Source organism: Mastacembelus armatus, chromosome 10 (assembly GCF_900324485.2).
Source record: "Mastacembelus armatus chromosome 10, fMasArm1.2, whole genome shotgun sequence".
In the NCBI taxonomy this organism is placed as follows: Eukaryota; Metazoa; Chordata; class Actinopteri; order Synbranchiformes; family Mastacembelidae; genus Mastacembelus; species Mastacembelus armatus.
In genome coordinates, this window is record NC_046642.1 from 16238226 (window position 1) to 16265511 (window position 27286).

General features: G+C 42.1%; 1 protein-coding gene across 8 annotated transcripts; it reads right to left on the reverse strand.

Moving 5' to 3' along the window:
- Positions 1-55: 55 nt before the first annotated feature.
- ankhd1 (ankyrin repeat and KH domain containing 1) lies at positions 56-27286 on the reverse strand. 8 transcript variants are annotated; one of them, XM_026329729.1, is made up of 39 exons: positions 26845-27286; positions 23669-23822; positions 16527-16683; positions 16163-16325; positions 15800-15947; positions 15479-15712; positions 15289-15383; positions 14852-15013; positions 14232-14313; positions 13889-14080; positions 13652-13761; positions 13448-13535; positions 12707-12834; positions 12477-12620; positions 12275-12377; positions 11870-12132; positions 10487-10774; positions 9942-10377; positions 9596-9735; positions 9361-9472; positions 9061-9206; positions 8830-8972; positions 8302-8515; positions 7942-8117; positions 7517-7679; positions 7339-7434; positions 7122-7238; positions 6841-7009; positions 6133-6332; positions 5602-5963; positions 5210-5362; positions 4802-4951; positions 2536-4111; positions 2166-2355; positions 1835-1960; positions 1415-1666; positions 1078-1262; positions 825-992; positions 56-679 (listed from the first exon to the last, which is right to left on the reverse strand). In XM_026329729.1, exons 1-39 carry the CDS (start codon positions 27121-27123, stop codon positions 620-622), a joined length of 8124 nt encoding a protein of 2707 aa, XP_026185514.1. In that variant the 5' UTR covers positions 27124-27286; the 3' UTR covers positions 56-619. The 8 variants fall into 8 exon arrangements, with proteins under 8 accessions (XP_026185514.1, XP_026185521.1, XP_026185520.1 ...); XM_026329736.1 differs by having other exon boundaries at positions 620-679; positions 26965-27286; XM_026329735.1 differs by having other exon boundaries at positions 620-679; positions 14852-15007; positions 16163-16310; positions 16527-16650.

Below are 27286 nucleotides of genomic sequence, written 5' to 3' on the forward strand. Positions count from 1 at the left end.
CATTAGTTAAATAGTACACACTCAATATCACATAGGAAATAAGGACAGTGCACAATAATTTTCAATCTTTTTATTGAATATTAAGGTAAATATTTCACATTAATACAGGCTACATAAAGTAGAGCCACTATACGACATGAAATTTACTCTCATTTTAACCCTTTTTAGTATGTAAACAATTATACATGTATTTACCACTCTAAAAGGTTCTGATTTCTCTTTAGGTAATCCTCAACTAGTTCTAGGCCAAGTTTAAATAGCTACTTCATGTTGAGCCCCCTGCAGCCCAAGAACGGTGTATGTGGGTTTAAGTCAAAATCTCTAAACTACGCAGAAAATGGACCCTGTTAAACAGGTGACTGCGCATGTTTGTTTGCATCATCAGGACACATAACAGCTCTCGCCCGATTTCCTCTCCTTGTTTCAGATAGGCACATCAAAGAACGGTGTCAAAAGAATTTTCAATTCTGCAACCTCTGCTCTCCACTCTCTGCTTTCTACTAAAGTTAACATGTTGGATGTTTTTCTTTTGTCTTATTCGGTCATATTCGTCAGTTGGTGTGTTTTAATGTTTGCACTGTGGGTCATGCTGTGTGCGTTTGATTGGTGTGGATGTCCCCTAGTTGACGTGGTTCAGGTGCACGTTGCCCACATGAGGTGCCCAGGTACCAGGCCACACCTGTAGGAGAGACGAGCAATAATGGGTAAATGTAAGAGCCAATATATTCAAACACTACATCTCACTAATAGTAGTAATACATGCCCAACAGCTGACTTTAAAGCATAGGCTTAGACAGCTTGGGCCTAATAAAAGATGACAATACCTGCTGCTGTGGGTCAGCATTATCTGCATTGTTTGGGACCACTTTGATGATGGGGTTCCATGCAGGGTCACCCGTGTGCAGACCATTGTACATAGGTCCCCCTGGCCCCTCTGCCATGGAAGGATGAGGGGGGAGCATGGTACCTCCATACATTGACATGGGCATCCCCTGAACAGATAGCAGGTAACTAGTAAACCACACATGCAAGAGGAGCAGAAGTTAAATCACTGGTAGAGATATGGCTTTGTTTTACCTTTGGGAAGTCCATGTAACTGTTGGGCAAATGCTGAGGCTGGTGGTAGTTGTTAGCAGGGTTTGCAATGCCTGTGTCATCCTGCTCCATGGGCTGGTGCTGAGAGAAGGCCGACTGCTCTGCCTGCAGCTGAGGGTGCATCATGTGGCTGCTCATCAGGGGCTGTGACCAACCAGACATGGCCTCTGTATCAAGACACACAAGTGGTTAAAGCCTCATCGCATTACCGGAGAATGAAATATGTGGTTAGGTTCTTTTTAAAATCCCACTAATGTATAGACAGTTTTCCTTGTTATTTTAATTGTAACAAACAAAATAGCAACACAAAATCTCATACCTGAAGCACTGCCAACCCCGAATGACCAAATTCCCCCCTGTCCAACAGATGCAGTGTAGCTGGTGGTGAGAAGAGGGGGGTTGACCGAACCCGTCTGCCTGATCCTGGCCAGCCGCTCTGTGCCAATGGGTGGAGGAACCTTCCGGTCTTGTTGCGACGAGCTGCCTGGCTTAGGCTGAGGAGGAGGGGCCACAGCTGAAGTGGAAAGGGGAGAGGATGATACCGTAGAGGGAGGTGGGGCAGGTGATTCACCTGGTAGAGAAGAGACAGTACAGAATGTTTAGGTTATCAGATTTACATAAGCATTTGCATAGTGCTTTTAGCCACAGTTTACAAAATAAAAAATAAGGCAATAGGTTCATAATTTTAAAGAGAGTTACATGAGAACAAGTTCAAATAAAACGTGCATGTGGCTGATACCTGATGTGGACGCACTCCATGGGTGAGGGGAAAAGTGCTGTCTGCTGAATGAGGGTGTGCCAACTGGTGGAGGACCATGTAGATACACGGGGCTGCCAGAGATACTGGTGGCATAACTGGTCAAAGCTGTGGATGCAGATAATTAAAAAGAAAGCTCAATATATAATCTAAACTACCTTAACAGTTCAATCAATACAAAAACCTGTGAACACACACCTTTTGTTTATGATTTCATATCTGGTTGCATATATTCTATTAAAACCTTCCATTTTGATGCAGTTATTTAATATTATTACAGTTTGAGGAAGAAAAAAAAAAAAAAAAATCATACCAATGGGGCTGTTGACCATCCTCTGGGAAGCGGAGCGATAGCCAGGGGCTTTGGAGCTGTCTGGAGGAGGTGGGGGCATCATATTCTCCATCTGGCCCATGTTCATGTAGGGTGGTGGGGCTGAGTACGACTGCTCTGGAGGTGATCGTGCAGGTAGAGGACATGTACGCCACACCTGACTGTTCCCAACCTGCAAGGGAAGCACAGTAGGTAAAAAGAATGAATGATCTTTAATGACAGCAAAAAAAAAAAAAAAAAAAAAGTAACTTTGTTCTCCTCATGCATTATTTAAAGTCAGTGCATAAGAACAGCCAAAAGTCAAAACATTGTCAGACTGACGTGTTATAGTGAAAGTGTTACTTCGACTGACCTGGCTATTGTTGTCGAAGATGCTGCTGAGGTTGAAGAGGCCTGCAGGACCGAAGTTGGGGGGCATCTGTTGAGGCTTCCCTGCATTGACCACATGTTGCAACTGAGAACCATTCATCATCCCCAGGTTAGCAGAGACCTGAAGGGAGCCTGGAGCCTGGGCTTGAGCTTGGGTCTGGGCTTGTGGAGGCAAACTGATGGGCTGGGACGTCTGGTTTTGGGCCTGCTTTGGGAGTTCTTGCTGAGCACTGAAGGGCACAAACTGTTGTTGCTGTTGCTGCTGTGTCTGCTGCTGCTGTTGTTGCTGCTGCTGCTCAGGAAGGGAATAGTAAGGCCCTGATGGTTGCATACGATGAGAGACTCTGGGTGCAGGAGCTGAGAAGTGGGGTACAGTGTTGTTGGGGTGTGCAACATTGTGTGAGAGGACAGGAGGAGGTGCTGAGGAGAGGTGGGAGCTGGGTTGCGGGTTGAGTAGAGGTGGTGGACCCTCTGTGGATGGTACCGAACATGGAGTAGGGTGTAAATGCTGTCGAGGCTCTGGCTTGGGAGGTAAAGCCATGGCCGGGGCAGTGAAACCAACAGAGCTGATGCCCTCACTGACAGAAACAGGCTGGTTCTCTACAGGTAGAGACGGTTTGTCTTTTCCAGGAAGGGCAGCACCACTGGACTCTGTTTTAGCGGGCTGGATGGGTGGTTGTGGAACAGGTCCAACTGGCTGCTGAGAGGCATTAGCAGAAGTTGTAGTGGAACTGTGATGTGCAGGTGAACCTGTGCCTCGTACTGTGTTACTGACACTAGTAACAGTGACGGTGACAGAAACAGGGGTGACAGACACAGGCTTAGGGTCAGGACCAAAGAGCTGTTTTCTGACAGAGGAAGGGGTGGGGACGCTTGACTGGGGATTGTATGGTGTGGGATTAGGGGTATGAGGTGAGCCTGCTGCTGTAGACGTGTTTGGAGCACTGGTGGTGGTGGTGTTGGTGGTCGTGACTGGGGCTCCTGAGCTGGCCATGTTGCTGTGCTCACCGTGGGTTGAGTTTGGTCTCGCCTGGCCTCCGGTGCTGCTGGCTCCTCCGCTGTGTTTAGGGGAGCTGTTAGCGCTACCGGGACTTACTGGACGCACTGGGAAGGGTCCCCAGGTGCTGGCAGCTGGAGAAAAGGTACCACCAAACTGGGGCATGGGGAGACGAGGATGTCTGATCTGGTGCATGGTCTGAGCAGCCAGTAGAGCCAGCTGAGGGTGGGCGTATGCCAAGGGCAAAGACACAGGAAAAGGCTGTCTGACGTTTGATGACAGCCCTTTCCCAATCTTTCCCCCAGCCTGAGAGGAGGATGAAGACGAGGAAGAGGAGGGCTGGAACGAGACACCTGTGGAGGTAACCAACGAGCTCAGGGCCTTTGGTCCTGTGGTTGAACCGCTGGTGGCCCCTGTGGTACTGGGGAAGGAAGCTGAGGTTGTTTTGGAGCCCGGGGCTCTGATGTGATTCCGTGGGATGAGATCCTCAAGCTCTTTGGCTGGGTCTTGGATTAGAGCATTGATCAGCTGGACTGCATACCTTGTAGACTCTGTGCCTCCTCTGAAAGAACCAAGTACAATTGATGAAGATTTTCTTCTTATGTTAAAATGTATTAAGAAGTCAACTAGATCTGAAAAAGATATGTGACAGACAAAACTCCAGGGTCGCTTGGTTATTTGAAACTGACACGGTCAGTTATACTGACAGTACAAGTGTTATCTATTCTCTCATGACTGGCCAAGATTTGCATCCAATTATTAAAGTCACCACTGGTGTGTAAATGACTTGAGCTATGTGCTAGCATCAAGCGTACACATTTAGTGTTATCCAAAATGCAGGTACCATATCCACCAATATATTACAAGTGACAGAGGGACAGAATTTTTTGTGTGTGCATCCCTTTAATTTCATTATGTTTTTTGCCTGTATGGTTGGTGGACAGCAGTTTTAGTGTTTATGGCAGCGATATGGTGATAATAACAGATGACAAAAAGATGTTGACACGAAGAGGAAGGGAAATGTAATTTTCTATCCTCTTCGTGTCAACATCTTTTTGTCAAGCCTACTTAAATAAAATCCAGTGTGCTCACATTTTAAAACAGATGGACTTTTGGACTTTGCATTGTGGGGAAATACAAAAAAAAACAACAACAAACAAAACCGAAACAGAAAGAAGAAGATCCAAAATGGGCAGCTGTTCCACCCCAGCTGCAGTAGTATTTACAGTCCAGCAGAGGGCATTGTTTTTACCTTATGGTGATCATCCTTTCCCCATTCTTGTCCTTCTGTTTGTCAACATCAATATGGGCTCCTGTCACGTCCTGGATGGCTGTGATGTTGCAGCCCCCTCGGCCCATGATCCGTGACACAACAGAGGCTGGCACAGACAGCTTCTTTGATCTTCAAAAGAAGCAGTGAAACGTCAGATTATGTGTTTGTCAGGTTTGTATGTGTACTGGCTTATAGCAACTGTCATTTACACTTACAAAATTCAAAAACACACGCAAAAAAAAAAAAAGCATCTACTTGGAATGTACACAATACACACAGAGTTCAATGCAAACAGTAATAAAAAAATAATTTTCTTTTGCACATCTGTACTGGAATAAAACGTGAAGTACAAAGTACAAACACTAATAATAGGAACAACAAACTGACCTTCTGACAACCTCCTTCCAACCCTCTTCTCTCTTCTGGCCTCTCTTTGGGCTTGTGAGGCTGAGCTTACTGTTGGGTGAGGTAACGGGAAGGGCCATGGTCTTGAATGGAGACGGCAAAGAACTAGAGGTGGAGTCGCTTGTGTCTTGAGCTCTGTGACAAAACGGGCAAAGTTCAGGCTCAATTTGACCACAGTAATGAAAGATATAATCTGTGGAAAATGTTTTGTAGTAAGAAAGGATGAAATGAGAATGTAAGTTTGCAGTTTAATAAAACTAAATAAAAACAAACAGTTCACATAAATATAGAATATTACAGCTCAGCTTGTTCTCCTTAGATAAGCAGCGTACACACTGCAATGATAATTGTGCACCACACCAAGAGGAACTTACTTCTGCATTGGTTTTGAGATGGAGACTGTGACCTTGTTGTCCACCTTGCTGTCAGACTGTGGCTGAGGACAGTGTCTCTTCTCTGGGCAGGGTAAAAGGACCTGGGACTGGGCTGCTCCTGAGGAGGGGGCTGAGGAGGAGGAAGAGGAGGAGGAGGAAGAAGAAGAGGAGGCGGAGGAGGCGGTAAGGTCAGGGAGATATTTGAGCTCCTGACTCTTGCCCCCACTGCTGCTGCTCTCACTGGCACAGTCGGTGCTGTCCAAGGGGTCAGAATCGCTGTTGCCACCTGTCACTCCCCCACCCCCACCCCGTGGCTCACCGTGGATCTTGTTCTTGTCAGCTTTGTGCTGTGCTAGTGCAACCTAAAAAGAAAATGAACAGATGTCACCATAATTTCATAATGTCATTGTGATTCCTTTGCACATTACACTACTTGTCTGGCATAATATATTAGATCAAGATAGTCAAATCTACAAACCATGATTCAACATGGGCAAACACAACCTCATCCTCAAAGGTTTTGGTGCTCACCTGCGGATCCTGCAATATTATGGGTTCATTGGGCGAGGAGTCCTTTATCTTGTTCTTTTTGTTCTTGCGATTAGTACTTGGGGTAGTGGCTACACTCGCTCGCTTCTTTCCAAAAGCTGTAGTGAAAGTGGTGGAGGTGGCAGATATACCAATGGTGGTGGTGGTGGTTGCACTGGGAGGCTCAATAGGAACCTCTGTTTCTAGGGGGGGAAAGTTAAAATTGAGACAGGAAAAGTTTACTCTTCATTGTGCTACAATACAACTGTAAAGGGCAACACATACTGGCACAGTATGTGACACACGTCACAACACCCACATCTATTATTTTCTATGGGAGCCCAAACACCAGCCAAGAACTGACACGCGTCAATGTGTCAAAATACACTGTTATCCTATGTTCCTGGCATCAGCATGCATCAAAACATTCACTCTCCAGACTGAAGCAACCCAGCCACCATACCGTCATCTTCTGACTGTTCTGTCAGTTAGGATTGTCTTTTTTTGTGTAGGTTTTATAACAGCTCATTACAATGGACAAGACCCTTGCTTAAATGTTTGCCTCAAAGTCTGAGCAGACAGTTGTGCATATTTAATGTTACATTATGTCACTGCTCAAATTAATGTTTTACATCCAAAATACTGTGCATGTCTTTAAAAACTGCAATTCTGGACTTTTTTTTTTTTTTTAAATCTTATAGCAAAACCTACCTTCTGCCGAATCCTCTTTCTGCTCTTGCATCTCAGAGGATTCCTCCTTGCTTTTCTGCCCCTCCTCTTCCTCCTGCTTCCTCTTCTGCTCCTCTTTCTTCTTCTTGCGTTTCTCCTTGCGTTTTTCACGCTTGGCAGCCAGGGCCTGCTTCTTGCTCTCCTCTCGTGACTAGCACAGAAAACACGGTCATATAAAAATTTTTTTTTTTTTTTTAAAGTGTAGTGCAGTGCATTTAGAATGCATTCACCTCCCAAAACACAGCCATACTATCTAATATTACCTTCTCCAAGTCAAGCTCCTTGAGGAGAATGCTAGCGTTCTTGTTGGCCTCAGCAGCCTGCTGGTCTTTGGCTTTGACGATGGTCTCCATGCACTGGTGGCACTTCTTCAACAGCTCCTGCAACAACCGATGGAGTTATAGTTCTAGTAACACCCTGTTTACTTGTGTCAATTCAAACAGATACAGCATAATGACTGAAAAGGAAAACGATGCCTACCTTGTCAGCAATGGTAGCAATATATCTCATGCACTCAATATCTGATGGGAATTGGTTGACCTCCTTCACAAGATACTGCACTACTTTCACATGACCCTAAAACGTTAAATAAAACAGTTAGTAGCTTGTTAACATCTAGTGTGACACACTGACAGGGATGGTGTTTACTGAACTGCACCTTGCGAAAAGCAGCCATAAGTGGTGTAATCTTGCGGTTGTCAGCTGCATCCACATCAGCGCTGGCATGCACCAAGAGCTGGACCACGTCAAAATGGCCACCATTTGCAGCTAGCCAGAGCGGAGTGTTCCCTTTCTTGTTTCGTACATCAATATGAGCACCCCTGCAACAACATGGTGTTACACAAATGAATTGAGACTGGGAGACAGGAATTTTAATAGGCTGAATTTATGGCCAATTTAAACGTGTGCCTTTACGTATTAACTTCACCTGTGTTCAAGACATCAAACATGATGTGAATGTGAACACTTTTTGAGCACAATCAATTGTTGCAATAAACCAGCAAGAGTGTTGGCCAAGCCTAATCCGCCTAACAGAAGTGACTAAAGATATTATTTTGCTCAGAAATACTGGAGAGCGCCTACCTGTTGATAAGCAGCTCACAAAACTTGTAGTGGCCCTTGTCGGCAGCAATGGTGAGGGCAGTGTCTCGGGATGAGGGAACAGGGGGAGCGTTGACATCAGCGCCTTTATCAAGCAGCACTCGGCCCACCTCTGCATAACCTCCTGAGGCTGCCTCCATCAAAGGAGTCAGACCGGTCTGCATGAAGTCAATTAGTTAGCAAAAAATAATTTAAATATACATATTTTACTATTGATCAAGATATTATTGTTGTGTTTTCTCCAACATCTAAATATGTAAAACATGGGTCATCTAATCTACGGATATACAGCTGTCTGCTGACGATAAACATAAATGAATTGCAGTAAGTAGAAGTCTTCACCTTAGCACGATGCTCTACGTTGGCCTTGCGATCCAGCAACAGACTAACAACTTCAGCTCTCCCCTGGAAGCACGCTAAGGTCAGGGCTGTGTTTCTGTTGGTCTCAATCTGGGCATTGATGTCTGAGCCCATATCTAGCAGCAGCTTCACTGCTGGTACATGACCATTCATAGCTGCTAGCATCAGAGGAGAGATTCCCAGCTTACTGCCAGTCCTGGTAAGAAAGACAATAAATACATTGTTTAGAGACAGTAATCACTTTTTGGTGTGGCTAACCAAAGGCGTATTTCAGAGATGTTCAATTTGTTTGGGTCATTTTGTCTGATAAGTCAGCTTTTTGTTTTGTTTTGTTTTTTTTTTTGTTTTTTTAAAACCACACGGTGCCAAAGCACCACTTTATTTACTTTAATTTTGAAGTCAAAGAGTTGTCACATTCAGATAAAAAAAACATTTTATCCAGATAATGACCTAACAGAGGTGGACTCATACCAAGGCGCCAAGGTGAATACTGAGCTTCTTGTTTCTCACCTGGAGTTAATCTCAGCTCCAGCATTGAGGAGAATCTTGATGATGTTGACATAACCCCCAGAAGCAGCCAGGCTAAGAGGTGTGTAATCTGAAACATTGCGGTGTTCCTTATTAGCTCCCCGAAGCAGCAGCAACTCAACAACCTGTGGAATACAAATGACAATATAGTTGAACTCATGGCAATAAATAAAATGTCAGAATTGTGAGAGTACACTGGAAGTGAATGTCTACCTCCTGTCGTCCTCCAGAGCAGGCCAGAGAGAGGGGTGTGTCTTTGGTTCTCTCCGACTGAGCCTCAATGTCCCCCCCTTTATCCAGGAGCACCTCCACCACTCCTACATGGCCAGCAGTGGCAGCCAGGATCAGAGGGGTAAAACCTGAGGAAAGCAGAGGTAATATTAAGGTTAATCTGGGGTTTTGTGAAATACAAAAATGCCTACTATAAATCAAATCTGATTCGGGGGTCCCCACTGCTCATAATACCCTTCACATTCCTTTTCATTAGCCCATTTTATTATCAGTTGCTAATACCTTTTTTGTCACGGTGCTCGATGTTGGCTCCCCGTGCAATAAGGACAGACACAAGCTCCTCATGCCCTCCTGCACACGCCAGTGTCAGCGCTGTGTCGTGGTTACTCTCCGTCTGTGGGGGGGTGGGGGACATGAAACATCTCTCAGCTGGGTATAGAACTTTAACCACACATGTATAATAACTGCACTGTCAATTTTAAGATTTCTGATATATCAAAGTGGCAATATGTCTTACATGTGCATCTATGTCAACAGAGGGGTAGAGGGGCAGAACTGAGGGGGGTGAAGCAATGTTTGCAGGCGTCTGTGTGGGTGGCTGGGACAGGGGTGTGGGTGAGGTTGTAGTGTTCAGCATGGGCACACGGCTGCTCACAGCTACAATAGGAAATAAGTAAAAATTACAGAAACACAGGTTAGAAATTTAATGCATTCACATTGAGTACAAATCGGTTAGCACAACAGTTTTAGATTATATAAAATAAATCAGCAGTCAAACAAAAGTTCTTAAAACAATTTGGCAATCAAAGACGCAATTTAATAAACAGCAATCTCAAGTCAAAAGCAAACAGATCGGCATCTACCTGCCATAATGTCATCCAGCGTGTCTGTGAGCGTCTGTGCAGGTGTAGCTACCATGAGTCCATCTGAAGCCTGCTGAGGTAACATTCCTGGGGCTAACCCAGCCAACTGTTGACCCTGGACCTGCTGCTGTTGGCCCAGCATCTGCTGCCCCACCAGTACCCTCTGCAGTTCTGGGCTGGTACTTCCCGGGTAATCTGCAGGGTTGTATTCTGGCAAGGGCAGGGGCTGGATAGGGACAAAGGCAGCCTGAAGAGGCGGAGGGGGAGGCTGGGGCTGAGCCTGTAATGAAGGGGGCAGAGGAGGCTGCTGTGGTGTCTGTGACCCATCCCTGTAGAGGATTGTGTCCACCTGAGGAAGCTTGGCGTAATCGTCCTCTTCTACTTCTGCCTCATCTTCCGAAACCTCCTCTTCATCATCTTCATCATCATCTTCATCCTGAAAACATTCACACAAACATCTTTAATCTTTGCAGTTAATGTGTTACAGGAATCAAAACTAAAATTATATAAAAACTAAAAAAAAAAAAAATTACTGATTGTTCCACCTCTTCCCCTTCCTCTCCTGGCTGCTCCTCTTGCTCTGCATCTTTGTTGGCCTCTTCATCCGTGTCAGAGCTGGTGTGTACTTGAGAACCTGGCATGATGGGAAGGGGCCCTGGAGGAGACATCGTGCTTCCAGGACCCGGGCCAGGACCCTGGCTCTGTCCAGCCTCCTGTTCCTCCTTCAAGCCCTTCGCCTCCATGTACTCTTTGGTGATCTGTTGCTGTGTTTTTAGCTGCAGTTGGCGCTCCACCTTCTGTAGCTCCTTTAAAATTTTCTTCTTCTTCTGCACCTAAATTGGAAACAACCACATCCTTGTTTGATTATGCATGCAAAATAACATTTACATATGAACTTCAGTGTAATAGCCATCTTACTTAAAAATATTAAGCAGAACTACAAGGTATGACAAATATTACTCTTTCTCTTTGAGGTGAGGTGCAAGACAGGGGTGTCTTTCCCCATTCACTCACCCTATTGAGCCACTGGCAAAGAATATTTAAAAAGAGTATTAAAGGATCAGAGGAAGTCAGAGCAAAAGATCATAAAGTTTGTTTGGGGATGATCTTTTATTTCATCTTATAGATGTGGAATCATTCTTTCCAAGAATACAGATAATACTGTTCTGAAATATCAAGAAGCCAAATGAATTTGGAGAAAACAGAGCTTAGCTATTAACCGTGAAACATATAGACAATGCAACTGCCACATCAGTTTAAATGTAAGTGTATAATTTTCTACCACTATTAAAACAAGACTGTCAGAGGTGTCCTAATTATCTATTAGCATAATTGGCTACATTACAATTGATACATCTGGTTAGAATAGCACAGTCACTTAAGTTCTGGTTTGTATTTTCAAGGGGTAATCATTATCCCATCCCAAAAAGATTTAAAAATGGCTTACTTTATCTTATGAAATCTGCATGTATTGGGGCTCAATTAACCAGTATTTTATAATTTAACAATTATGAGGATGAAAATAGGATAAATATAGAGAACTGTCAGTCTAGAGCAGAAAATCTATTTTGAATATATTTTCTAATTAATGGTAGCATAAAACGAAGACGATTTTATCAGAATAAATTGAAATTCCAGGCTGTAAATATTCTAGGAAGTTAACAGTTTTGGAAGTCTACAACATGATTTTATTTGAAACCTAAAAGAGGCTGAGCAATAAACAATAGTACTAGGCAGGTCCAGAAAGTGTGTTGTAACTTGGTATTTAGGCATAATGTAATTTATTGGAGGGAAGAGGGGAATGTGTTGTTTTTGTGTGATGGTGATGAGTGGTTTGGTGTCTTTGTAAAGATCACACATTGTGACCTTGAGATGTTAACCAAAATAATAAGTAAAGTACTCAAATGATAGCAGGTGATGGATTATACCTGCTCTTCACGGCTCTTCTTCAGCTCCTCAATCTTATCTTTGGTGAGCGGCTCCCCCTGAATGAGTTCTAGCGACTGAAGCTGGGCCTTCTCAATAGCGCTGATTCTCTGGCCTAGCTCATTCAGCTTTCCCTCTGTCTCCTCCACAATGCACTCTAGAGGCTGGCACAAATGGAAGGGCGGCAGAGGATCTGCTTCAGGCCCCCGGCCAACAGAGCTGGGGACACCAGACTGAAGGGCTGCTTGTCTCTGTTTGGACACACCTGGATTTGAACAAAAGAGACAAATGAAGTATTATGGTGGATTAATAATAAAATGCTACCAACCTGGGGACACAACAAAATCAAACAGCTTTGTGAAATCTGAAACTCCATTTTGCTGGGTGACAGGACTGGCACTGTTTACCTTTACTGGAGACGGGTGGGGGTGTGGCGATATTTGATGGGGCTCGGTCTGGCTCCTGAGGGGGAACTACCATGGCAAGAGCTTGGAATGGGACACGAGGAACCTGGCCAAAGATATGTTAGTTTTAAGCATTTTTAAAAAGTTAGTCTCTGCCTCTTACTAAAATAACATTAAGTGTGATTTGTGTGATTGCTTTATTTACCTGAGAGGCATCTTGAGAGGGAGGTGTGAGCTGGGAGAGGTCAGGGGCTGAGACAGATAGAATGTTGTTGGGATAGTCCAACAAGTAGGACACCACATTGGTGTGGCCACCCTTAGCAGCTTCTATCAACATGGTCGAACCATCCTTCAAAGAGAAAACACTCATTTCACACGTACAGCCAAACATAAATGTTTTAAAACTCTGTTATATGTCCAGAATTTTGACATTACTTTGAGTCTGTGTGTAGGATCTGCCCCATGTGCCAGCAGCAACTCCACCACAGCCAGATGTCCTCCAGCACATGCCAGAGACACCACTGTGTGATCATTATTGGCAGTAGCTCTGTTTACATTAGCACCTGGACAAGAGTAGAAAAAAGGCAAACACATCAACTCACCATGTATACTTTAATAATTCTATTTACAAAAGCAAACTCTACAGGCCTCTAACAGAATTTAACGAGGGATAAATCATATATACAAACAGAAGACTTTCATTACTAAGATAGGTAAGTGAATAGAAACTGTTTTCTAAAAAACATCTGGTAAGTTCATTAATTCATGAACTGCACTTTAGGTAACAATCATTAAAACATCTATAACTGTGTTTTATAACTTACAGACATAAGTGCAACAGCGCACAACACACTGCATAAAAACGGGCGGGCGGAATCCCTTTTCCTTTAAGTACTTTACTATTGATCAGCCTATGAATGTAAATCCTTCCAGGTTGAAGTATCCCTATGATAATCTATTGAAATCAATAAAATCTAACTTTGAAATACATGATGTCAGGTACTCAACCTGTGGTAAATTGCCTCTTATTTCCAATACTCTCTCTGCCTGGATTGGAGAGCTAAATTTACAAAACCCCACAACTTTTTAGTAGACTTAAGTTTAAACCAATGATGATTTCTCGAAAAAAAAAAACATACTTAAATTGTTTTGCTCAACAATTTTCCAGTAACGCACCTTTGCTGATAAGGAACTGCACTGTACAGAGGTGTCCGGCCCTTGCTGCCTTCATCAATGGTGTCCTTCCCCCTTCAGACTCATGTTCCTTGAGGAGAAAGGTGAGGTGTTTGACAGAGTTCAGTGTTCACTTCATTATACATCCTTTATTTCACCTATGTAAAACAAAGGACAAAAATCATTAGAATAAAAAGTATAAAATACCAAGTTGGCTCCAGCCTGCAGCAGCACATCAGCCACATCAGTGTGTCCATTCTCACAAGCATACGTCAATGCTGTGTCACCGGTTGCCGTGGTGGCGTGAACGTTTGCTCCTGAATGAGAAAACCAAGAGATTGAAATGAGAGCACAATGGTATAAATAAAACATTATTTGCAGCAAAGCATAGTATTTTGTTTTCTCCTAAATCTGCAGCTCATTGCCTTTATTTCTATTGCTCACCTGCAGCCAATAGGTATTTCACCAACTCCAGATGGCCTTCCTGTGCAGCCTCCATTAGAGGAGTGGAACAGCCCAACTCAATATCGGCCCCTGCCTTAATGAGAAAGTCAGCCACTTCCAAGAAGCCTCCACAGCATGCTAGCGTCAAAGCCGTCTCCTGGGTCTCCTCTGTCTGGGCATTAATGTTAGCACCTGGACAACAGAGGAAGAGCCAATGTTTGGTGACAAAAAGCAGACAAAAACAAAGAGGAATGATCATAGCCAAACAAGTGTGAACTATACACTGGAATGGCATTTGATATTAAGTTTCTCTTTCTTATATACATGAGCAAAGCTGTTTTACCTTGTGCCAGCAGCAGTGCTACCATCTCTTCATGGCCTTCTCTAGCTGCCTCCATCAGAGGGGTGTAGCCCTCATCATTAACCTGTACACAAACAGAAGCAACAGCAGGTAAGTGTAAGGGTGAGTGTGACTCACAACACAATGACAGTGTATTTTAGAACTCAGCTTGACTTTTGTGGGTGTGTGCACGCTCAGAGACGACTAGTTTGACACTGGTATCCTACTCATGATTAAACTGTGTTTTGGAAGAAAAAACTCACACTAACTTGAAGTTCTGTCATTTGGTAAAGTGTGTTTTTTTCTTTAGTAAGCTTTAAAAAAGCAATTACATCTTTACATTTTTTTGCATGTGTTTGCGTTTTTTAGATTAGCTATGTAATTAACTTAATAAATGTCATTGGATTGTCAGTAACATGAAAATGAAATTCGCATTTCCTGCAGTTCGGGATCCACTGGTCTATACTTAGAGACCCTGGCTAGAACAGTATTCAATGCAGTGTAGCCAATGTGGGGCATTGTGACAAAGAAGAGAGGCAATTGGTCACAGGAAAAACTTCTAAAAAGACAACTGGAAATTGCAGTTTCTACAGACCTGCATTGCCATTTTAATTTTTACACACCTCTTCCAAATTGGCTCCTCTTTCTATCAGCAAGGCTGCCAGCTCCACATGTCCTCCACAGGCTGCAAGGGTAAGGGGCGACTCAAAGGAATCAGCTGGCATGTTTACCTGCGCACCACTGTCTAACAGCAGTCGTGCTACCTCCACATGGCCGTCCTGGGACAGCGAGACACACACAGGATGTAGAAATAAGCACCTGAATATAAATATCAGCTCACTCTTCAGTTAAGCTAAGATAAAAACAGACTACATGAGGTTTAGAACACCACAGATCTCTCAACTCAATTAGTGTTGAGCAGTATAGCTGAAATCACAACCAAGATGATCACAGGACATGGCTGTTAAAAGTTTGTGTTTCATACATTTCCTCAAACCAATCTACTTTTTTCTTTGCTTAGCCACACATTTTTTGGTAATGGTTTGGGTCAGAGGCTCACCATGCATGCTTCCATCAGCGCTGTATGCATCTCATCTGTTTTATGTTCCTGGTCTGCTCCAGCCTCCAACAGAAAACGCACCATGTCCAAGTGACCTGGACCGGATGAATCAAGTGTTAGGCAAAGGGCATAGACAGGCACAAAAATTAAATAGGGTAATCAACAGGACAAACACTGACTAAGTTCTAACCTTTGTAGCAGGCGAGTGTAAGAGCGCTCTCCTTGAACTCATTGGAGTGTGTGTTGATGCCGGCGCCATACTCCAAGAGTACCCGGGCCACCTCTACATGGCCAGCACTAGCAGCCTCCATAAGAGGTGTGTGTCCGTTCTCGTTGTGGTCCTCGATATTAGCACCCTCTTTCAACAGAACCTTCACCACATCCACAAAGCCACCAGCACATGCGTACGTCAGCGCTGTGTTGCCTGGAAGAACAGAGAGATTAATGTCACTGCAAACCATTGAGAATAATGGACTAATCTAAATTCTATGGAAACAGATATAGGTTTTACCTGTGGAAGACTGTGCATTGACATCTGCCCCGTGGACCAGAAGCAATTTGACAATGTCCACATATCCTCCGCTGGCAGCTGCCATAAGTGGCGTTATGTCGCCCTTTATGCCCCGGTCCTCCACATTGGCATGCATAGCCAACAAAACCTAAGGATTAAAATTGAAATGATTTGTTTAAGAAATGTGCATGGAGACATCACAATGTTAAATGTTCCCACAAGGACTAGTGATACTATTATGAATCTGTATCTTTCATGTATCTTTCCTTTTAAGACAGACTACTTCTGTGTACACATACTACACAGGCATGGAAATCACAAATATGGTAAAACACATTCCATGCCAGCCTTTCTTTCACATACCTGTGCAAGTTCATAGTATCCAGCTGAGCAGGCTAAGCACAGCAGGCTCTCCCCTTCCTCAGTGTGTTCGTTGACGCTTCGTCCCTCATCCAGCAATTTGCGCACAGCGTTGACGTCCCCATCTGAGCACGCCTCAGCTAAACTACGGCTGAAAATAACCAAACTGCTACAATTACTGCCACTGTGACAGGTGAACACACATGCGGCTCACGTTACTTCCAAAGAACAAACACACATGCAGATGTACTATATACATAATACAGATTTGTGAAAACAGAGATGATTATATTAGGGCATGAATTTATTTATTGGTCTATAAAACACAGGACAAAACAGTCAAAGTCAGTATGGACGAGATACATACTTGTCAGCTTGGCCGGCGTTGAGTGTGTTTTCTGCTCTCATCCGGGTCAGGGCTGCTGCAGCCTCGTCCAGGGCACAACTCACAGATGACGTCAGCCGCCGTAGCACCTCAGGGTCTGCAAAAGCTTTACCATCGGCAGTGGATAGTTTACCGATGCCTGCCGAACACCAAAACGGCAGAGGTGCATAGGGCAAGACAAATCACAGGGGAGCACAACCACACCAGACCAGATGAAGAAGCAAGTCCAGTCCAGCCAATCCAATCCAAGGTTAGTAGTAGCATACACAAAGAAGAAAGAGAGAGAGGGGAAAAAAAACAATCACACACAGGAAACACAAGCATTTGTTAATGTGGCTTAATATCTTTTTTCACCACTCAATACACCATCTATGATTCTTAATTCCTTTTTATTTGCCAATGACTGAGTCAAATGGTAAGCTAGAAAACAGTATTGTGGCAACAATGGGAATGCTCAGGTAGGAGTAAATCTTTGACCAAAACTGAAATGAATGCAGCAAGGCAGGTAAAGTTAGTTTAATATTCTAGTACATATAGGTTCAGGCTGTTAATGGTAGAAGATGATAAAGGTCTTGTCCTGTGTGAATTATAGATGGGTAAGAGGCAGTGAATGTGAGAAACAGAAACCAGAGACAGTGGTCGGTGAGTGAGAAAAGCACAGCTGGGAAGAAAACAAATTGCCATATGAGAGAAAAAAAAAAAAGTGTTTTTGTGCGTGTTTGTCATGAAACTGAAGAGAAATCCAACGAGGGGAACAGCAGCAAAGAGCAAACAGGAGGAAAAAGAACAGGCTTTGCCAATGACCTACATTAAAAGATCTCTTTAAGAAGACAGAACAAGGACTATTTCTCAACCAATGAAGCCATTCTAGAGGCTCTGGGTGTGTGTATGTGTAATAGGGCATGTGCAAAAATTAAGCAAGAGCCAAGCAAAAAGAAAAAAGTGTTAGCTTTAAACTTTTCAGCCTCAGCCTCAACCCATCCATTAGCCAGGCAGAAGTGAGCTCTAGTCCTTGTGGTCCTCCTGTGTTTTTACCACTGGGCCTGCGAGTCAGGCTAAACTTAGCACGGCTCCCAGACGGGGATTTCGCAATTGTCCCCGAGGCGGAGGGAAACAAGAGGTCGAGGAAGTTGATCATTAATGTTTTACTGTATCATGTTTATTTGTCAACGAGTTCAAGAAGCTCATTGAACCAAAACACGCTGACTATACACTGGGCTTTGGCACAGTGTATACTTCAGAACCAAGTGTGATAAACTTTTTTAAACCTACTTGTACGTTTTTAAACCAATAACTGTTTCTACAGCTGTGAATCACACTAACTGACCTTCACATGTTTAGGCTGAACTCATTTGTATGTGAGGTAAATGGACATTGAGTTCTTAACTGAGGTTTACACTGTGACTGGAAGCATTCACAAACGTTGCTGCATTTCAACTGAAACTTGTTACAGGCTCGGTTCTGAGCTGGCTACACCCACAGTACCACCCAACTACACTGTGTAATCTGAACAAACATTTTTCTCCAAGTTGCTAATTAAAATTTCAGCCAACATTTGCTTGAGATCAGCTACAACAAAACTGCAAGGAAGTCAACCGTCTGAACAAAGGCACATATCACCTTTTACAGCAATGATTCAGCATAACCTAGACAATACCTTTCTGATACATTACAATACAATAATTCAGGAAGAAGGAATAAGGATGTCTTGCACCTAATTGTTTAATCCAAATTATGAAACACATAGTAGGAGCAGCAGTTAATGCTAACTGGTTGCAGCTTTGCAAAATGTCCAAATAATATCTCTAGGTCATACGTGAGGACCATCCGAGCCTATTACATTACAGCACAATTGTGTTTGGGTATATAAAATAAAAGCCAAACCCAGGATCAAGGGGTATATAGTATATACCTGCTCTTGGAAAGCTCCACCAAAATGCTGTTTGATATGTTTACACAAATAAAGTCATTTCTATCAAGTTGTGTTAAAATAAAAAGCATCAGAGCATGAACAGCTCACCTACACAAAATGTTTATTTAGTTCACAGAACTGGCATTGACACTATCCTGGCAGCACTTACACTAACACATTTACATATTATACCAGACTAAAAACCTTAAACCACTAGTTACCTTGACATGTCACATTTCTTGTCATCTAATGAAGTACTGTCTGCTTGATATTCAGGTTGATGTACTGTGCCATACTCTACAGAAACAAAATGTAACAGCTCACATAAATAGCCTGTTTTGCCACTTTCTTCTAAAGCAGCTAGCTGTTCTTGTTGTTATCGAGACAACACTTTGCATCACAGTTCACTCAACAACTTTTCCAACAAATGGGCAAAATTAAAACAGTGAATTAAATGAGATCTAGAAGCATTCCTCAATCCTTCAAAAGTGCATCACTTTACTGTCAATTGAGTTAAAAGCACTGCAATATAAATCTTTTTTGCTGCCAAGATCAAGCTCCTAAAATTCTAGTGGTGAGTCTTTGCTAATGATGACTGAAATTTCTGATGTTCACAATAATTAGAGTGACATTTAACACTCTTGTAAAATGTGTGTATAGCAGTTGTTGAAAGCCCTGTTTACCTTGGGTTTTGTTGCCAGTGGAAAAGGCATGTTTTGTTGTTAAAGACCAGCAACGCCTCTGAAGTACACGCTGGCTACAGTTTCTCAACTCTCTCTGTATGTTCTACATTAACAGCCACAGATCTTAAACATACCAGCCAGTATTGTATGTGAAATGTGCAGTTATCTGTCATACAACTCATTTTTGCTGTCGACCCGACTTTTATTTTGTTGATTACTTCTGGGATCAATCCCTCTGTTTTGTATTAATACAGAGGTTTCAGGCCACCAATGAACTTGTCTGCTTAAATAAATAAATATAATAAAAACTAAACTGACAGTTGAATTTTTAATAATAAACATCCTCTTAATTATCTTGTTCACTTCTAGCTTTTCCTTTAATTGTAGTTCCTCCCAGTGAAGACAAGGTGGGACACAAGGAAAAAGATGCAAGGGCAGAGGAAATGAGGAACGATGATTTTTAGAGAAATCAGGCCTCCATTCTCTGAACTGTGATCTGAATCAACATCTGGTTCTGATCACAGCGGTCCAGCTGTCAGTTAGACTTTTGTTGATTTATTTTTGTCCATGTATGTATGCATTATCCAAATACTAATAAAGGCACAACACCACTTACCTAAGGTACCCTTTTTTTATTTGAATGTTTAAATGTGTTTTGAAAAACATATGTATCTTATAAAAACCTAGAATCTGTCCTCAGATCAGTCAAACAAAAGTAAGTAAATGTATGTCCTTGCTCAGATGCAGGATACACGCAGGCCATTTCGAATTCAAAAAGGGTAAAAGTGGGACTATAAATCTTATCTGTCACTGGCTGATTTTGTAACAGTCTGGGCTTTTTAACATTGACCACATCATAAGAGTATGCTCACATAATTTGTTATGAAACAATATAGAATTTTCAAAACAGAAAAGTGTTTTAGCACCAAAAGTGTCCTTTTGAATAATAAACTATTCCCATTTACATTCTGTGGCTCTCCCCATATACATTGTTTATACTCTCAAGGCATCACATGTCCAACGTATCTCCTAATGTTTTTAAACCTGCTATACAGCTTTTTAATTTTTTCAAACCTGTGCTATATTTGATAGCCAACAATTTTCTTTTCCTCTTTACAGACATATTACTATCATTTCTACCACAAACATAACTGTTACTTTCTGCAGTCAGCAGAAATATGTACCATGTCACCCTCATGCTGATGGCGTGCACATGCTTCCTTGCACGTGTGCTTCATACCAACAAACTTTACAGACAAATGCACCACACTATTTCTCAACAGTACCAGTAGTTTTCACAAAGCCCAAAGGGCATATGACATCTTACAAGATTTCTTTAAAGAAAGGATATGGTTATCAGAAAAGGTGTAGCTATCATTAATAACCCATGTATCACATGGATTATGAAATTTTTTTTTTTTTTAGTCTGCCGAGTATTACAACTAGGACTATTTTAATACTGAATTAAGTTTGAGTAATCAAATTTTCACCAAAGAAGATAAAGAAGTTTGCTTTCAATATTTCAATGTCAAAATATGAACCGTAAACAATAAATGTGCTATACGTGTAAAAAATAAAACAGTTTTTATGGGTGGTTATATTTAAACAAATTTAAAAAAAAAAAAAAAAAATGCTGCTTGTTTACTACTGTCACATTGAAAGCAAAAGTAAGTGGTGCATTAACCCTAACGAAGCGACACGCTTTTAGACGTACATTGTGTTTTACTCATGTTGTGTAGTTTTTCCACTGTCAGCAGAACAGAGACAGTGGCTTCAAAAAAACCAAAACAAACAAACAAAAAAAAACAAATGTCTGTCCTATATAGACTATAGCTGTCTTTAGAAATTCACTAAATGTGTAGACATGAAGCCTAACAAACAAACAGGTTAAGGGTGACATGATCTCATGCAGATGTCTTGGAGTCCATATGGATTGACATTAGATAAAAAAAGAAATCAGTCTGCTCAGTGAGATGCAAAAGCTACTGTGTTAATTGGCCTGAAAAGTGTAAACATTTTACTTGATGACTGATTATCCGACCACAGCCAGGCACCACCACTGTCCACAAAAATGTTTAATTATTAAAAAAAGTGACTTTCAATCTTCCCCGCTTCTGCCATTTGCATCTCCACAACTGCTAACCATGTCACCGTGCGGCAAACAGCTACACTACTAGACCTAACTAATCGATAACTACGTTCCTTGCCAACTATTTCAATGACTGATTTTTAATCTTAATTGATCGATTTGTTCTTGCAGCCCTAATTACAACAGAAAACCCTTCACCAATCCACTAGGGAATTTTTAATCTCTGGTGTGCTGTTATTCAAAAAGTTAAGAGGTCACTTGTCAAATTTTGTTTAACCTGATCATAATTTAAAGGCTAAAATCAAAGACTGACCTGATATTTCCTGCATATTTTCCTACCTACATTATAAAGCTGCATAAGGAACACTGAACATAGGCTTATACTACAACTAGTAAAGCCAGTTCAGTTGAGAAAAAAATATGTCTGGTCATTTGGTAGTCGTGGCCTAATAGATAGTCAGACTTGAAAACTGCCGGTTCGAGTCTCAGGACTGGCAGGAAATGTCGGTGGGGAGGAGTGAATAGCCAGCGCTCTCTCTCACCTTCAATACCACGGCTGAGGTGAGACCCTTGAGCAAGGCACCGAACCCCCAACTGCTTCCCGGGCGCCGCAGCAATGGCTGCCCACTGCTCCGGGTGTGTGCTCACTACTGTGTGTGTGCGCGCACTTTGGGTGGGTAATGCAAGTTCCCCACTGTGGGATTAATAAGGGTAACTAACTTAACATCTAACATCTTAATATTATACATATAAAACAGCATACATCACAGCTGTCCTTTAATGGAACCATTAACAGTTTGTTTTCCTTTTATAATGACTTGTTACATAAGTTTTCTAATCTATCTGTGAATGTGGTCAGCAAACATTGTGCAGGAAGATTTAGACTGCATCTCTTCGCCCCTGACATGACCACAAAGGTTAAAGCAACTGTTAAGTAGGGAGCAGGACCATGTCACATTTGATATTTTGGCTCCTACATGACAAATGTTTTTAAAAGTAAACAATGACAAGCTTTACTTTGGCGGTGTTTCCTTCTACATCAGACTTAACAATGTGGATAATGTACCGTACTTTCTGGACTATAAGTCGCACCAGAGTATAAGTTGCTTATAGCAAAAGCAGCCTTGTTGAACATAAAAAAACAAAAACAAAACAACAAAAAAAAAAAAAAAAAAAACATATAAGTGGTTTCAGTTATAAGTTGCATTTCTAATTAAAATCTAAATTAGCCTATGAAGAACATAGGCTAGGAATAACAACAAGCAGACCAGCATTACCGGATTCATTCATCCATGTCAAGTAACGTTAAACAACTGCGTCAATGTGGGAGGAGCAGCGTGTCACTCCAAACTTTGTTTCAGCTGCATACTTTATTACCTGCAGCTTGAATTCTGCAGTATAGCTCTTTATTTTAGACAGCATTTTCACTTGTGTTACACCAGAAGTTATAGATTAGAGAGAACATAAGCGTTTTTACTTTTTCGGCAGTGCAGTATACTTTCTAATGGAGTCAAGAGTGCAGTCTAACGCTAGTGACTACTCAACAAAATGACTAAATATATACATATAAGTCACTTCACTATATAAGTCGCACTGCAAGCCAGAGGAGTAAAAAAATAATTCTGATATAGTCTGGAAAATACAGTAGTATTGGAACGCATAACATCATCTCAAATTCATCATATGAAACACATCTGGTTGCAAATCATTTGTGACAAACAATTGCTTGAAGTCTATGTCTACCCACAAACATCACCAGACGTTTGGCACCTTCCCTGGTGATGGTCTTGACAGGCCTGGTATTTGGCATCTTTGTTCATGCTGAGAATGAAGAGAGGCTGCCCAAAGTTTCTCGCCACAACTGTTACACAGACATTCTGATAATTTACTACTATAAGACCCCAGGAAAATCTATATTAGCAAATGTTAAAATAATTTTTGTTATTAATATTATGCAAGCTTGTATAATAACAGAAATAGAAAACATGAGTTGCCACCTCTTCCATTCTGACTAATGCGGGTGAAAGGGGAGCAGAATGAGATTAGCCATTAGGCGTCCATCACAGACTCTCTGCATGCTGTAGAAGCTCAAGTGAGTTTCAGCGTTAATCTGCCCAGTAACGATCATAAGCCCAAACGAGGCCAGGACACCCAGCCCTAATGAATTAATCCACACACACACCTTCTTACACCTAGATTACAAGTCATCAAACTAATTTACCCGAATCACTTTCAAACTTTGTGCTGATAGGGCACTTACAGAACCAGCAGGCTCTCTTTATCATCATTTCAGCCTTAGGCCTTATACAAATTGTGTCCCCTCTGACTTTTAGTGATTGGAAATGAGGTAGGGAAAAAAAGCTGAAATGTGATTTTACACATTCAAAATTCAGGAACCAAGTCTTGTAAAGCTAAATTTAATTAGATAAAGCAGTCATACCTGCAGCCTCCAGCAGAGCTTCAAGACGGGCTTGTGTCTCTGGATCAACAGTCCTTAAATCTACTCCATCTGTAGCACTGGACAAAAGCAGCTCTGAAGCTGTCTTCATGATGGGGTTATCCAGATCTTCCTGGTCCAAAATGAAGGACTCCACCTTGGAGAGATAGAGAGAGTAGCGTAAAAGAAGAATAAGTTTTAGATAATCAACAAATAGAGCAGAACAACTCATGAGAAAGTTTAAAACTATTACAAAAAGATTTCTATTATTTAGCATAATAAGTAACTCATTATTTCCAATAATCTACACTGTGTCCCCACAAACACAAAACCTATTAAAAAAAAAAAACCCTGACATGCTGCCCTTGTTTATTTACAGTTAGTTTGAACATAAGAAGCAAAAATGGAGCACAAGGATAAGAGTGTCAGAGCGCTATGGCCAGGAATTACAACCCCTGCACACATGGAGAGATTCAGCTGAGAGTCAGCTGCCCAAGTACAACACCAGCCTCATACCTGTACTCTGTCCGTTAGGAGTCATGTATTACACTCTGTCAGTGTATTCTATCTCACAGTGTATTCTTTCAAAAACACTGTGAGAGTCACCATAAACAAAAACTTTACTAAAACCACAAAGTTTTTAATATACTTGTAAGTGTGGCTGCAGCATCAAATTATATTTTTGTGAACATTAATAGCCCACTGACTTTTAATAATTTTAATGACAGATCAAATATGCTATTGAAGAATAGAACTTAGAGATGAAAAAAGTGCTTATAGGATACTCCACTACTGATAATAATAAATGATGTAAAGAATGTAAACATATCAGACAACAATATTTATAAAAAAAATACAAGCGGACAAAAAATTTAAGATGGCTTATTTAAGTCTAGTCCATTTCAGAATAATAGTTGTTTCAGATTTTAGTGGTGGGATTTGTTTACATATGAACTGCACTTTATATATCAAAACATTGTTAACACATATCGGTTCCATGTTCTTAGATCAAACTTCAGCTAATCAGCTACCGAAAAGGTGTTTGGGTTTTTATTAAGACGACAATCTTACTGGCACCTGGGTGTACTGACCCCTATTTATGGTTTTCTATGCTAATACATACACTAATGAATGAATCAATTCCATGCAAGGGACTTCAACTATAATGTCTTCATAAACTTTAGTGTTAGTGACTGATTCTGGATAGTAGACCAGGTATGTATATTAGGTAGAACGGCAGAGAATGGCAAAAATGACAGATATTACAACTAACTCAGGCAAACAGTCTACAGAGAAAATTAGATTTAATTAATTAAAAGATTTGTAATAAATACCAAATCACTGACTGCTAACAGTATGAAAAACCACCTGAAAAGTTAAAAATCTCTATGTCCACTCATAAGCTGCAGATGCTTTTAGGGCTGGACCCAAAGAGACAGCAGTCACTGTGAAGGAATTCATGATACGAACGCAGAGCACAACTCACGAGTATGTAGTTCTACTAAGCCCCTTATAATCAACAATGGGTCAGTCTTCACTATTAATGAACTACAGTTCCCAGAGTGTTGGTGTCCACAGAGCTGGAAAGGCCGAGAATGGCATCTGCTTAATCCTGGGACTGAGATTTTAGCTACTGCCCAGAGCAGCGGGTTCCCCGCTGGAGCAAAGCACCAAAACAAATGCTGCCTTTCAGGCATGTATATATGCAAGCTGGCTGTTTGAAGAAACATGACACAGAGGCCTTATATCTGCAATCTGATTCACTTAAAGTGCATTGAGATATAACTGTCAAACTTGACATTTTCTTCCGCTGTTGCTACTAGACAGCTGGTGCTCAAACAGAAATGACCGGTTTATGCTGACATACTTACTTGTCTATCTGCCATGGCTGTGATTTGCTTCACATCAATACTCCTTATGTCACATATTTGTGAAGTATTATAAGAGACGTCAACAGGTGAGTATTGTTTAGTGGTTCCAATTCTACCTACACCGATTGCTTGTTTCTAATAGTAAATATTGGATCACCTTTAGTACAACAAAGAGTACTGCATTAGCATGAAAATGTTATTAAACAGGGAGCTTTGATAGGTTTGTGCAAATCAAATATTTGCCGTCTAGAAGTCTGACAAGTTCCATCCCTGTGTCTGCTGCCTTCATAAGACACAATAAGACACAGTAAACTCAATTACACAGCAATATTATATCTGACAAGTCTGAACATCTTTGAACTGACAGCTCACAATAGACGAGACATGCAGTAAAAAGGTTTGGATATGATACGGCCTTAGACTGAGTATGACCGGTGACATTTGGATTATTTTGACAAAATCCCCCAAGTGGTGGTTCTGTCATTTTGTTATCTAAGATGGCATATTGAAAATGTACTGTGGAGCCTAATGTTTTGCATTTAACATGTCTACAGTAGGTTTAGTCATCACACCTGTACCCGTGTCTGCCAGCACATGGAAAGTTGGACACCTCTCGACATGAACTCTAGCTGTTCGCAATTGTGACAACGCAAATTACATTGACACAGTGGTAGTGGCTATGTGGCCGACAGGGGAGAAGGATGAGAAGCCCAACTGGCTCTCTGTCAACACTGAATGTCGAAAATTCGAGTAGTTCAGCGAGGAAAAGCATAATGTTAACGTATCGAAAAGTTAGCTTAGGGAAGGTCTCAGTTAATACACACGATGTGGAAAAGTGACGTAATTGCACCACAACTACGAAATGGCAGATAGTTAGTTAGCTGGTCGTGTACGTCCGTGGGTTTACGGGCATCTTCCATTTGCTGTGGTCGGAAAGCTGTTGGAAGAGCTGCAAACTTGTGATGGGTGTTGCGAGACGACAGCACCGAACGAGGCCGTCGTCGCTTCCACCCGAACTAGGCCGTGATCACAGCCTGTGCTGCATAAATAAAACATTTCAGCCGGTTGGTGTGAACAACTGCTTGTGTCTCACTACACGTTATCAACATCAAACACTCCATAAACATCTGAGCTGAGAAGAGGTGCTATTCCAACAAAGTGCTGGGTTATTTTCAGTAAATTCTGCGGCCTGGGAGAGGGTGGTTGCCAGCTGCGAGCTAATCTACTAGCTAGCAACCAGCTCGCGCTAGGAGAGGAATGCTGCCGTGCACTCTGGTTATGCTAACTAGCTTAGCCTAGCATAGCTACCTCTGAAACCTCGTCTTCGTCGCTGCCGGATCCTGGACCCGAGGAGAGGACGGCCGCAGCCGCTAGTTTGAAATCCAGTCTTTCTGTAGCAGACCCGCCTGGCTCGCCGTATAAACGTACTTTTTTCCCACCTACACCAATCCCAATGCCCCCTAGTCCGACTCCTCCTGGTGTCGCTCCTACCCCCATCCCTGCCACTGGGGAGCGAGGAGTCACCGAGTCAATCTCGTCCTCGAAGCCGTCCGTCAGCATTGCCGTCCCGGCTACTGCATCCTGCATACTTATGTTCACGATACGTCTGTTAACAAGCTAGTTGTTGACTTAAACGTCCGTCCAGGCGCTTTCTTTTAAGATATATGCGTAATTTCACTTCAGGGAATCCAGAAACTCTCCCGAAGCGAGGGTTGAGGAGGATCTCTTTCCCCCAGCCATTAACTTTCTA